Source organism: Hoplias malabaricus, chromosome 12 (assembly GCF_029633855.1).
Source record: "Hoplias malabaricus isolate fHopMal1 chromosome 12, fHopMal1.hap1, whole genome shotgun sequence".
Lineage (NCBI taxonomy): Eukaryota > Metazoa > Chordata > Actinopteri > Characiformes > Erythrinidae > Hoplias > Hoplias malabaricus.
The window spans coordinates 32,342,288-32,355,226 of NC_089811.1; the positions used below are offsets into that span (position 1 = coordinate 32,342,288).

Below are 12,939 nucleotides of genomic sequence, written 5' to 3' on the forward strand. Positions count from 1 at the left end.
CAGAGGAAACCCACACAGACACGGGGAGAACACACCAAACTCCTTACAGAAAGACAGTCACCTGGAGTGGGGCTTGAACCCACAACCCCAGGAACCTGGAGCTGTGTGACTGCGACAATACCTGCTGCCACCCTTTCCTTTATTTTGTGGTTGCAACCAGTGTGAAGCATGTAAACTGTGCCAGGCTTTATTAAAACACACTGTAAATGTCATAAATTAAATGTGTTTTATCATGCAAATGAAACATTTGCATTTACACCTCTGCTTGACAGAAATGTTGTTTTTATTTTTAATTTAAAATAAAATTTTCTACCAGTTTGTTTAAGAGGTTAATGGCTTTTCAAAGGCTGTTCATCCGTGATTATTCTTTAAGAGCTGGCAAAAGTTTAACAGAATGAGGATTAAGTCATTGTGTACAGATGCAAGTAAATGAACCTGAAAAAATCAAATCAAGCTGCTTCCTCTTCAGCTGCTCATTTGAAATAAGTAAGTATCTCCCTATTTGGTTAGTGCTGAAGTAAATGAGGAATTGTGCCTCATGAGGAAGCCAGTGTGAAAACAGGACATATGTGTCAACAGCTGCAGGTTCAAATAAATGTCTATATAGTAAAGATTATAGAAGATAGAATTTGGACTAGTTTATTTTATTGTACAATTAAGACACATACCAAACAATATATATATTTTATATGAAAATTAAATCAGAACATTTGTAAAAGCATAATAATAATAATAATAATAATGAATCACTATGGGTGTGTCTCTGTACATAGTTAGCTGCCTTGCTCCGTTTTGCTTAAGTAGGTGTGTGGGTATTGATTTAACCAAAATTAAATCTTTAAAAAAAGCTGATTCCCTTCGTGATTAAGTAGTTAAGAAGAAATGTTCAGCCTGATGTGTGTTACAACTAAGAACAAGCTAAAAATCTTAGCTATTTAGCATGCTCATCTACACAATCTAAAAAACATTCACAGAACACAACTAGAATGAAAATTAAACACCATTATAGGTGCCTGTATAGCGCCCCATATTGAAAAACTGTGTAGAAAATGTTTATTTTACAATATTTGATTATAAAACGCTATTATACAGCACACATTTATGCAGTCATTTTTCAGTGCACACTGCACAGTTTTAATACGATTTTTCATGCATATTTACTTCATAAATGTCCCATAATTACAAATATGATGCCCAAACCATGTTATAACACACTCAGCTCAATGAGTCGCCCAGCAAACACTGCCAGTGTTCCAATTATACACACTGACATAAACACACAGAGCAGAATATGATCCAGAACCATTGCAACGAACTTCCACTCCTCACAAGCCTGGAGAGTGATAGAGAGGGACAGAGAGAGAGAGGGGGAGAGAGAGAGAGAGAGAGATTTGTGGATTCTTTTCACTGATACTGAAAAATGACTTGAATTTACAGTCTATTTTAACAGTGAAATAAGTAAGTTCTGATTTTTGCATCATACTGTAATTAATAACGAACAGAATTCATGGCCTTACATTGTTCGATTCCTCGTCAGATTTCATTGTCTCTGCGATGTATTTAACGCCCTCTATAGCATTGCGCACATCAGGATTTTTGGTAATGGGAGACTGGTAGGGCACAGCAGTGGGCATGGGCTTCCCAGAGATATCAGAGATGTCCAGATCTGCCGTGAAAATGTTCTTGGTTTGTTTCTCTATACAAGGCCGCTTCATAGTGGAGAAGAACATCAGGTTGGGGACAGTCTCAATAAAAATCTGAAACAACCAGAGAAAGAGAGAAAATATAATGTCACAGTTATTATTATAGAGATTGGAAGTGTTTGCATCATAAACAAATCTCCAAACACTTACCAAGGCTAGACTTGTATTTGGTTCTATAAGGAAATTGTTCTCACATTGTTCTCCTGGTCCATATTTGAATTTGTTCCTATTCTAACACATGCATTTTAACTCAGGAAACGTATGGAAATGTTTTTAATGATCTGTATCTATTGTAACAGTGGCACTGTGTCCAAATATTTGTGAACAATCCCAATGAATAAATTCAGCAGCTCAGACTGTTCTCCGCACTCAATGAACAATATTCCATTATCTTTGGGGTGAGTTGGAGTGGCTTTTGTGATAAAGAAACTGATCATCCTATATCAGTACATGGTCTTACTAATAAATCCCCACAGCAATCCTACAGCATCTAGTGTTAGCCTTTCCCAGAATAGTAGAAGCTGTGTGTACACATGCTGTCCTTCTTTACAGTAATGGAGCCCTCTATGGTTGTCTCATGTAATGAGCTAACACACTGCCCTGAGCACTAGGTGGCAGTACTGGGAAAGGTTAGTACTAATAAAACCCATGGTGTAAACAAAGAAACACTGCTCTTGGTAAACACAGTATACCTCACACTCAGCTAGGCATTTTGTTAAAGTACAGTTTCTATATTTCAGACTGTCAGAGCTCCCAAAGTGTGTCCAAATGGTTCTTTGTCTAAATCTTCACGTTTAAAAGCCTGACTGTATAATACAGAAAATAAATAAAGCACCTCAGTGGTCTGAGCCTCAGCATAAATATCCTAAAGGATAAATAATTTAATCACATATTAGTGATCACGAGACTGCATTAACCTCATTTCATAGTGAGAAGCATGCCTGATATACCCACCTTGCGGACCCAGGCAGGCATGGTGTGTGTGCTGGGGGAGCGGTGGTGTGTATTGATGACGATGACCGTGATGATGATGGAAGCAATAACAAAGACCATGGTGAAGAGCATGTATTTGCCAATGAGGGGAACTGCACTGGAGGTAGATGGGATCAGCTCCACAATCACCAGCAAGAAGACAGTCAGAGACAACAGGACAGAGATACTCAGGGTCATTTTCTCACCTATAGCATACAAACAAACACACAAACATGCACACATAGGTGGGTGATTTTATAATTATGGGTACTTGATGAGTTTTAATACTTCATTTCATTCTCCATATTTTAAATATTAAAATTATCTTGGTTGATATCAATATATGTCCTTTAAAATCTTATCATTAAATGTGGCCAGTTAAAAAGGCCAGTTTAAAAAGGCCAGTTATAACAGCAAATGTATAACACTTATAACCCAAAATTGGTTATTAGAGTCCAAAAGTTCTTGGTTAAAAAGGAAACTACAGTGCTACTAAGATTATAAAATCAGGAGTTGTGATATATATATATATATATATGAAAACAAGTACGAGGTCCTATTACACACTCTTCAGCTCTCAGGGTCATACATATTACAGTAGAGCAGATGTCACTGGAGCTAAATATGTACAGCAGACCCCTCAAGTCCAGTGGCGCCTGACTGCCATCTATACATAGTCATTTAATGAGTTCACACATTATAGGGAGACCCAAGGTCACAATGAAGGGCAGTGTTGGACAGACAGAGCTATATGGGGTCATTATTACAGAGCTGTACACTCAGTGTCTACATTCTTACAGACTTCAGCAACATAAACTTGTTTGGGGTCTGTAAAATAATAGGTAATATGAATATTTCTATATGAATATATATCTGCAGATATAATCAAATATTTGTCCTCTTTGTAAGAAAATAAAAAACAAACAAACAAATAGGAGTTTCTGTTATAAATGTATGAATAAAAATAAACGGGCTGAATATTAACTGTATGTCCAACACCATTATAATTAGGCACAACCATTTAGCTGTGCACACACCGCTTGTATAATCTCCAGAGAAAGGCATGAAATGAAATGCCCTTAAGGTCATGACATGAGCTTAAGGTCCCAGCACACAATGTAAAGTGTAGGATAGAGGGCTATAAAGCTCTACAGCTTTGGACTGTAAAGCAGTGGAGCTGCATCTCCCTGGAGTGATGGAGCATATCCAATACATTTCAAATGAGCTTTAGTGGTGTTTGTGTAGTAGAACTATGAACCATCATCCACATCAGTACCCGACGTTACTAATATTGTCATGCCCTCAAATTCTCTCTTTTCCAGAAGATATTATTAACGAAGTGGGGTGATTCTAGATGAAATATTGGATGAACAGTTGTCCACAAATATTTGGACGTCATGTGTACGCATGTCTTAATCATAACACTGAACCCACTGCCACAGGCTGAATGTATGTATGTATGTATCTTTACACTTATATAGCGCCTTTCTAGACACCCAAGGACGCTTTACAATCTACACTGCTCAGAATGCTCAGAACACTCAATCCACACACACACACACACTGGTGAGAAGCGGCAGCCAAACGCGCACAGCGTACTCTCGACCAGGAACGACCGTCCACCTGGAGGACTGCATCGGGCACTAAGGTTTAACCCAGAACAGAGCGCCAATCCATATCTGGGCTCACACACATTCACTCACACATACAAACATTCATTCACATACATTCACACACCAGGACAGTTATTAGAGAAGCCAATTCACCTAACCTCCATGTTTTTGGACTGTGGGAGGAAACCGGAGGCCCCGGAGGAAACCCACGCAGACACAGGGAGAACATAGAAACTCCACCCAGATGGTACTTGAGCCCAAGATCCCAGCGCTGGGAGGCGAACATGCTAAACACTAAGCCACCGTGTCGCCACCAAAAAGGTAGACTTGTAATAAATTAATGAAGCAGCCTAATCAATACCCATGTGGACAATACACTGACAACATGCTGACACTGTGTGGAATATGCTGAGAGTCCAGGAGTGCTTCATCAGCACGATCAGTTCTGTTATTCTCGCATTTCAGCACTGATAGGTTATAGCACCATTAAACCTCTCCAGATAAGAGCACAAACAACGCAGCATGAGGTAACGCTAATGGATCTGTCTTTTAATGGAGAATTCTAATGATAATTTAAGAATTCTATATACTTAAGTCTTTAAGATTTCAGAACCTTTCAGTGTAGTTTAATGAAAAATGATGTGTCCTAGACACCAAATATTTAAATGTGCTGCTTTTTATAGCAACCACAACCCTGAACAGGATGAGCGGTTACAGATGATGAATAGCAGTGGTGATAGGAACCAGACCTATAAAACATATAAATACTTGTAAAATTAATCTTACTGTTTATGAATTTGGGGCCTGCTCTGAGAGGTTCCATCATATATTTGTCAAAAGAAATTAGCCATGCAACATATACTCAACACATTCTCTGTGGAAAGTTGCATATAGGATGTTATAAGAGAAAATAGTGGCTAAATAAAGCCTTACTGGTGGATTCTGAAAGGAAATAAGACCACACACCCTGATTCCTTTCACTCTAAAGAAATGTGAACATTTCACATTAAAATGCTTTGTATGACTTTGTTTACACGGCAAAGACGGAATTTGGAATTGCTAAGACATTTTCAAAATATTGCTGACGACCACACCTGTGGGCGATACTTTAATAGCTAATCCAATTATCAACGTGTTTCTGAACTTTGGGAGAAAACCGGACCACCTGGAGGAAATCCACACAGACAAAGGGAGAGCACACCACAGAGAGTGACCTGAGCAGGGATTAAACACAAAAGCCTAGGAACCAAGAGCCTCCTGCCAACTCTACTAATTATTTCTTTGTACTAGGATTAATTTCTGTATTATTTTCTGAAGAAAGAAATATCGCTGTTCAATCCCAAACATGTCTGGATCATGTGGAAACGCAAGAGAAACCCTAATATTTATTTCAATACCTTTTTCAGAAATAAATAGATAATAATGTATTATGCATCCTTCCATCAGTTTTAATATCAGCAGCGTTAAATACATTCACAGACTGTTCACAGTGTTTACAGTTGGACACACCCACTCAGGGAGGGTTTCTTTTTTTTTATTTTGGGTGGGCATTTTCCACATACTGTGAATGTACAGTACCAGTCAAACGTTTGGACATCTTCCCATTCAATGATTTTCTTGGCTTTTATTATTTTCTACATTGTTAATGAATATGGAAGACATTACAACTATGAAGAAACACATATGGAATTATGTAGTAAACAAAAAAGTGTTAAACAAACCGGAGTATTTTTTATACTTTAGATTATTTAAAGTAGCCACCTTATGCTTTGATGACAGCTTTGCACACTTATGGCGTTCTCTCGATCAGCTTCATGAGCATGAGATCGTCACCTGGAATGGTTTTCAGTGAACAGCTGTGGCCTTGTCGAGAGTTAATTTGTAAAATTGCTCGACTTTAAATGTGTTTGAGACAATAACTTGGGTTGTGCGGAGGTAGGGGTTGGTACACAGTTCTATACAGTGATTAGCCCTATTCCACCAATGACTAATCAGAAGATGTGTCCAAACTTTTGATGGGTACTGTATGTTTTAAAGTAATATTGTTTTCTTTGGACAAAATGAATATGACCACATTTTTTCACATACCATCAGATATGATTCAAGAATTTTAAGCCTGTTACAGAAAAGGCACTACTTTAACTACTTTGTGCTGCATTGTAACGTAACACTGATTTTAACCCCAAAAAATCCAATCATACTATTGATTACTACTCTAAGCTTAGGCTCAACTTCTAATATGCCCTAAGACCTCAGCAACCAGATCTCATCACAGCACACAGAAAATCACGAGACAGAGAGATAGACAGACAGACAGGCTACGATGTGTGATGTATAATACATTAGAGCAGTCAGACTGGCAGGCATGGTGAGACCAGAGCCTGTGAGAGCCTAATGAGATGGAGGCTGAGACACAGTCACTACTACAAACACACACATCAGGGCCATGAACACTGAGCCACAGACGAGCACGTACACACATCATTGTCATAGACACACACATGCACAAGATATATATATTCATCTGTGCCATAAACACACACATGTATGTTAGTGCCCCAGACACTATTCATACATACATACATCGACAGAAAAACTGGTCACTGTGGTGGTACCCTCAAGGGTGCACATTCTGTAACTTTAATTAGGGAACATAATTGTACCTTATTCAATTATAATTGAAGATTTTTTTATGTTTATTTCATACATCCTATTTCATCTCCAGGGCTTATATTATGTTTTTATGTTTAACTAGTTTTATAATAAAACATATCCAGCTCTTCTTCTGGAGAAGAGAATGTAATGTACCTTTAGGGAACACAACTGGACTTTAGCACCACTGTGGTACATTTAAAGGTATATTTACACTGTTTGTACCTTTAGTGACTAATAATGTACCTTCTCTAACTTACTCTTTTTTTCTGAGAGTGTGAGTCTCAGATACATAAGCATACACACATCAGTGCCAAAAAAAACGCACATACTCACAGATCACAAAAACTCGCACATACACATCTGTGGCACAGACACACGTACACACATCAGTGACTCATAGAGTCAGTGTAAACAGCAGACAAGGCTCATGTCAGTCACATATGGAGCCAGTCTGAAAGTAAACAGCAGGAAGAAGACAGAGAGGAAAGTGATGACTGCGCTATTACAAACGAATGCTTCATCCAGACAACTCGCTGTCATAGACAGGATTAAACTCAGTGCATCAAGATAATCTAGTCTGAGATCAAGTAGTAAACCAGACCTGACTTTGTTTACTTGTGCTTAACTATAGGTAGGAAAGAAGTATAAACCACAGACAACTAACTCCTAATGTAATCTGCCCCCCATACATCTTAGGTTTGAAATAATCCTCTCCTCAAGGCTATAGTTATTTTCATACCACATGAATGGCCACAGAGAGAGTAAAACCACCATAACAAATAAAGTTATTATTCATTCATTATCTGTAACCCTTATCCAGTTCAGGGTCGCGTTGGGTCCAGAGCCTACCTGGAATCATTGGGCGTAAGGCGGGAATACACCCTGGAGGGGGCGCCAGTCATTTACAGGGCAACACACACACATTTACACCTAGGGACACTTTTCACTAAACCACTTACCAACGTGTTTTTGGACTGTGGGGGGGAACAGGAGCACCCGGAGGAAACCCACGCAGACACAGGGAGAACACACCACACTCGTCACAGACAGTCACCCGGAGGAAACAGACACAGGGAGAACACACCGACTCCTCACAGTCAGTCACCCGGAGGAAACCCACGCAGACATAGGGAGAACACACCACACTCCTCACAGACAGTCACCCGGAGGAAACCCACGCAGACACAGGGAGAATACACCAAACTCCTCACAGACAGTCACCCGGAGGAAACCCACGCAGACACAGGGAGAACACACCACACTCCTCACAGACAGTCACCTGGAGGAAACCCACGCAGACAAAGGGAGAACACACCACACTTCTCACAGACAGTCACCCAGAGTGGGACTTGAACCCACAACCTCCAGGTCCCTGGAGCTGAGTAACTTTAAAGTATTTATAATGGATGACTTATTTCTACCTAAAAAAAGGACACTGATATTTCTACTTATCGTACCCTGGTCCTGCTTTTAGCATTTGTCAGCCTGCTATCCTACAAAGCAGTGTTTGTCATTTTCTCATCACTCCATGTATTTATTCGTCTTTCTTTACATCCATTGAATAACATGTCCTGCTATTACTCTATTCATGAATTCACCCATAAACCCTTGTGTGTGGATCAAGGATCAAGGATCCAGTACCTGAGTCTGTGGGCAGGTAAAAGACCAGGCCGGTCAGGAAGGAGAAGAGAATGCAGGGGATGATCACGTTGACGATGAAGTAAAGTGGTAGCCGCAGCATGAGGAAGTGGTAAGTGATGTCCAGGTATGGAGTATCAGGACAACAGGCATAATATACCCAGTGTTTCCAGCTCCTGTAGTCCTTCATCACCCACTCTCCACTCTCCATGAAGTTACTCAGGTCTGGACGATCACTGTCCTGAAGGACAGAGAGAAGGATCATGTATATTAATATTCAGGGATTTTGAATCATCAAATCAATGCATAGCCCTACTGTAAACTGATTTAATTAAACCGTGTTTTGACTGGTAATAGAACATGTCAGAATAATCCATAACAGTACACTCGGGTCATTGAGCATTGCATAGAAAACATGTTCATGTAAGTAATTTAAAATAAAATACTTGAAAATATAAAAATCTTTTTACAGGGTTAATGACAACAAGGTTTCCATCGAAGGTCCAAGTCCCAAGTTTCATGCTGCAGTTCTGGAGGTCGAAGGGGAAGTGGAGCACAATGATTTCACAGTAGCTCTTAAAGATGGCTGGAGGGTTCCACGTGATCATTCCTGTGTATTCCAGCAAAACTTTGGTTTCATGTACGATAGCAAAGTCTCCATCTGCACTGTGGAGGAAAAGAGAAGGAGTAAGATACAACATTTATAATCTCCAGTCCAGCACAGTGTAATCATTTCATTAGTTTAATTCGGGTGAAATAGTTAGGCCTTCCCCAGTAACAGGTTAAAGGAGCCTCATGTTATATGTCATAGATGTTTTCACATGAAACTTCCAACCTCTATGCATCTATCAGCATTAAACAGACAGTTTATTTTTTAAAGTGAGATATGCATCTAACTGTGATTTAAGTGGCTGCAACATAATTGTGATTCATTAAAAAATAAAATGGGCAACACAATTTGGACCTAATCAGGTAAATGTATGTAAAAATTGTTGGTTTTTGTGACATTAATTAAATAAATGAACAATTTTTTCTTTTTCTTTTTTTAACCAAATGAACCGTATTGAATGAAAAATAGCTGGCATGTTGTACCAATTTGAGGAAATCCAATCTTACATGATATAAAGCCCTTAATTACCCCAAATAAAGAAAGCTCTAAAGCCAGCTACAATGGATTTAAAATAATTATGCTGTGCATACAGTCAACTTTACTGAGAAAATGTGAGTGAAGCTCCCTTCCAACTGTTTTCAGACTGGAAGTGTATCCATGGAGAACAGTGGGAGTGGAATGGTGAGCATAGAGAAGAGGAGGAGGAGGGGGAGGGGAGGAGGTGGAGAAGGGGATGAAAAGAGAAGAGAATAAGGTTAACAGGCACAGACAGCTCTGCCTAGAGACTGCCACGGTGCTGGCATCACACCATTTTCGCTGAAGCTAGTGCCAGCCAACCAGCACTGCGACGGGCATGGGTCTCACAGGCAGCATACTGGTTGTCAGGGAGAAGCAGCTGTGTGTGTGTGTGTGTGTGTATGTGCGCAAATTTGTACTTGTGTGTGTTAGACATAGCATATGGTGTGAAGGAGAAGCCAGTGATGTTAGCTCCAAATTTAGCTTTAGCTGCAGTGAGGGCTCTTTCATTCCCACACACACATTACGAACACACTGCGCATAAACAAAACACCCACCAGTGCATTAGTCATGAGGTAGCAGACGTCACTCTTACGCCAGTGTGTGAGTGTATAAAGCCATCAGCTCAGATTACGGAAGTGTGCTTGAGTGCAGAAGATTCAGATCAAAAGGCAGTGGCCTGATTCCTACTTGTTATAGAGAACCAGGTCAGGCCTCCAGATGTCTGTGGATGGAACTCTGATCTTTTTTATCCCTCCATATTCCTCCGGTTTCCACTGCAGGTTCACATCTTTCCATTGCTAAAGGCAGGGTACGTTAATTAGGCAACATTACAAAAGAGATGAAGCATATTAAAGCATATTAACAAAGAGGAATGAAGTTATACAAAGCAGTAATGCTTTAAAGCTCATATATCCACATTTCCCCAGTTGTGCACTTATAAGGTTTGTGTGGATTTATTTTGTACTTTCAGCACTGTATGACTGTGTTTCAATAAAGAACTTATCATTTAAGTGTATATGAGTGAGATTAAAGCACCAAAAGCTGAAAAGATGCATATAAATAAATAATAATTATATTATTATTTTATAATTATTAATTATAATTTTGCGAAATCATAAAATGACTGTTTTTAGACAGGCTGTTTCTGCAACTTGTTTTCTTTTTATGATGAGGAGCACGCACCATAGAAATTTAAAATATATTGCAAAGGACAACGGAAAATGGAAACACTGTTTCAGTACCTGTTTCAGACGCACATTGCTAGTGACAATCTGGTTAACCTCATCCTGTCAGAGATCAGACAGAAAAGAAACAGTTTTAACATATTTTGCTCTACTCTTATGTGAGTAACAACAATAAACAGGTGAATTTATCCAACATGACTCGACAGTTTGAAAACAACTGTCAACAGTAAACCCTACCACGCTGATAAGCTGGATCAGCTGCAGTCCTACAGTGACCACCACTGCGTCCTTAAAGTGATTGACGGGTCTGACCACTTTATTGTACCCCGTGAAGAGATTTTTAACCAGACGAGTCTCATCCTCTGAACACCACACCAGTCCTGCTCAACAAAAACACAACAGTAAAACACTTCCACACCGACAGCGCCGTGTGCAGTATTACTGATCTGAGGACAGTATTTAAACTTACTCTTCTCCATTCATCTTACTTGATTAGAAACTTTTCTCTGAAAAATCTCCCAATGCTTTACCAGTGGTTTAGCCATAACTCTACACCCTTGTCTTTATTCAGTAAGTTTGGATCTATGAACACGCAATTAGTCTCTGGCTCTACCTCCCCTCACCACTCCTTCATCACTCACTTGTAGCTTAAAAGCCCTGTCACACTTATGATGTAAGAAAGCTTAACTGTCTGAATTCATTCAGCTGGGACTATCTATAAACCACTTCAGATTTAAAGAGGAAATGCTCAGCTATGGTGGAACAGTAGATTACACAAATCCAAATGCTATAGATAGAAGATGGCCTTCTATATCACACTGGGAAGGGGCATTTGATTGTTTATATATGTAAGAGTGTAAAATCTGTCAGTATGTCTATTCATTCACATGGATCAGGCTTCATTATACAATGATCTCCACACGGTGGAAGGGGGAGGGTGGGGGTGGTATGTCATGAGAAGAAAGTCAACAGCAGTCACTTAGACATCTGTAGCTGTCAGTCAAAATAGTGTTTTGTGTGGCCGGAAAACAGAGGGCAATTAAGTTTTACACATTTAACAAGTGATATAAGTGGACATATTGCTGTTTTGTGATATTTCATTGCACACAGTGGCCCTGGAATCTGTAGATTAGAGCCAGGGTTTAGGTTGAAGAACGTTTAGAGGGAGAATATGGTTAAGTTCATTGCTAATTAATATATATTTGGCCATGAAGATCAGTTCTACATCTATAAAAGATGTACCATGGAATGTTCAAATAAGGATGTTTTATGCAGTAGTAGCAAGCACTAACAGAATGCCTTTTTTACAGGTCTTTCCTAAACTTTCTTTATTGACAAGCAACACCTTTAAGAGGAACATCAATTTTACAAAAAACATTAAATGCAATATAATCTAAATTTACCTCCTTTTCATCAGATCTTCAAAAAAAAAAAGTGTACCTGCACAGACGATCAAGAGCAGTGAAACCAGATGAGCCTCCTTCATGTTGCTGTCACTGGGATCTCAGAAGAAAAGTCAAATCCCAGTCTTTCAGCTCAGATTTAATGACAGAATTAATGAATTCTCTGCTGTTCCTATGTGCTGTAAATGGTTTAATAAGTGTTGGTCAGTGCTGGGGCGTCCCGTCTCACTGCAGACTGTCACTGCACTGTCACACACTTCTCAGCTATCCAGCACATGAAACCAGAGACAAATACCTATCTAATCCATCGCTCATATTCTCCACACTCAGCTTCCAAACATACACGACATGTAAACATAACTGAATCAATATAACAGTGACATATAAACCTTGCTGTTATGTACTTACACATTAGCATTATTTAGAAATTACTGAACAATAATAAATGTTCTGCATATTTTATCAGCCCCTTTCACCCTTGTTCTTCAGTGGTCTGGATGTACGTGATGAGTGTGTTAATATGGTTGGTAGGGGTGGGAGGTGTGGTATTATTGTAAAATAATATCAGGATATTTCAGAGAATTTTTCTGATAATTAAATTCTTGACATTTTATTCATCTCAAGAACATACTGTACTATATT

The 12,939-nt window shown here is 39.2% G+C and overlaps 1 protein-coding gene across 2 annotated transcripts; it reads right to left on the minus strand.

The window, feature by feature from the left end:
- Nucleotides 1–1,194: 1,194 nt before the first annotated feature.
- On the minus strand, nt 1,195–12,380 carry LOC136710762 (acetylcholine receptor subunit alpha). 2 transcript variants are annotated; one of them, XM_066686567.1, is made up of 9 exons: nt 12,335–12,380; nt 11,132–11,274; nt 10,952–10,996; nt 10,398–10,507; nt 9,052–9,247; nt 8,585–8,822; nt 2,658–2,881; nt 1,518–1,757; nt 1,195–1,333 (listed from the first exon to the last, which is right to left on the minus strand). In XM_066686567.1, exons 1-9 carry the CDS (start codon nt 12,378–12,380, stop codon nt 1,205–1,207), a joined length of 1,371 nt encoding a protein of 456 aa, XP_066542664.1. In that variant the 3' UTR covers nt 1,195–1,204. The 2 variants fall into 2 exon arrangements, with proteins under 2 accessions (XP_066542664.1, XP_066542663.1); XM_066686566.1 differs by having other exon boundaries at nt 11,132–11,277.
- Nucleotides 12,381–12,939: the final 559 nt, after the last annotated feature.

Bases quoted from the DNA above. Each gene is read 5' to 3' on its own strand.
- LOC136710762 (XM_066686566.1), bottom strand. From the start codon at position 12,380: ATGAAGGAGGCTCATCTGGTTTCACTGCTCTTGATCGTCTGTGCAG. The intron at 11,278-12,334 runs GTACACTTTTTT...GTTTTTGTTGAG, and splicing joins GCTCTTGATCGTCTGTGCAG to CAGGACTGGTGTGGTGTTCA. The intron at 10,997-11,131 runs GTAGGGTTTACT...GATCTCTGACAG, and splicing joins TGATCCAGCTTATCAGCGTG to GATGAGGTTAACCAGATTGT.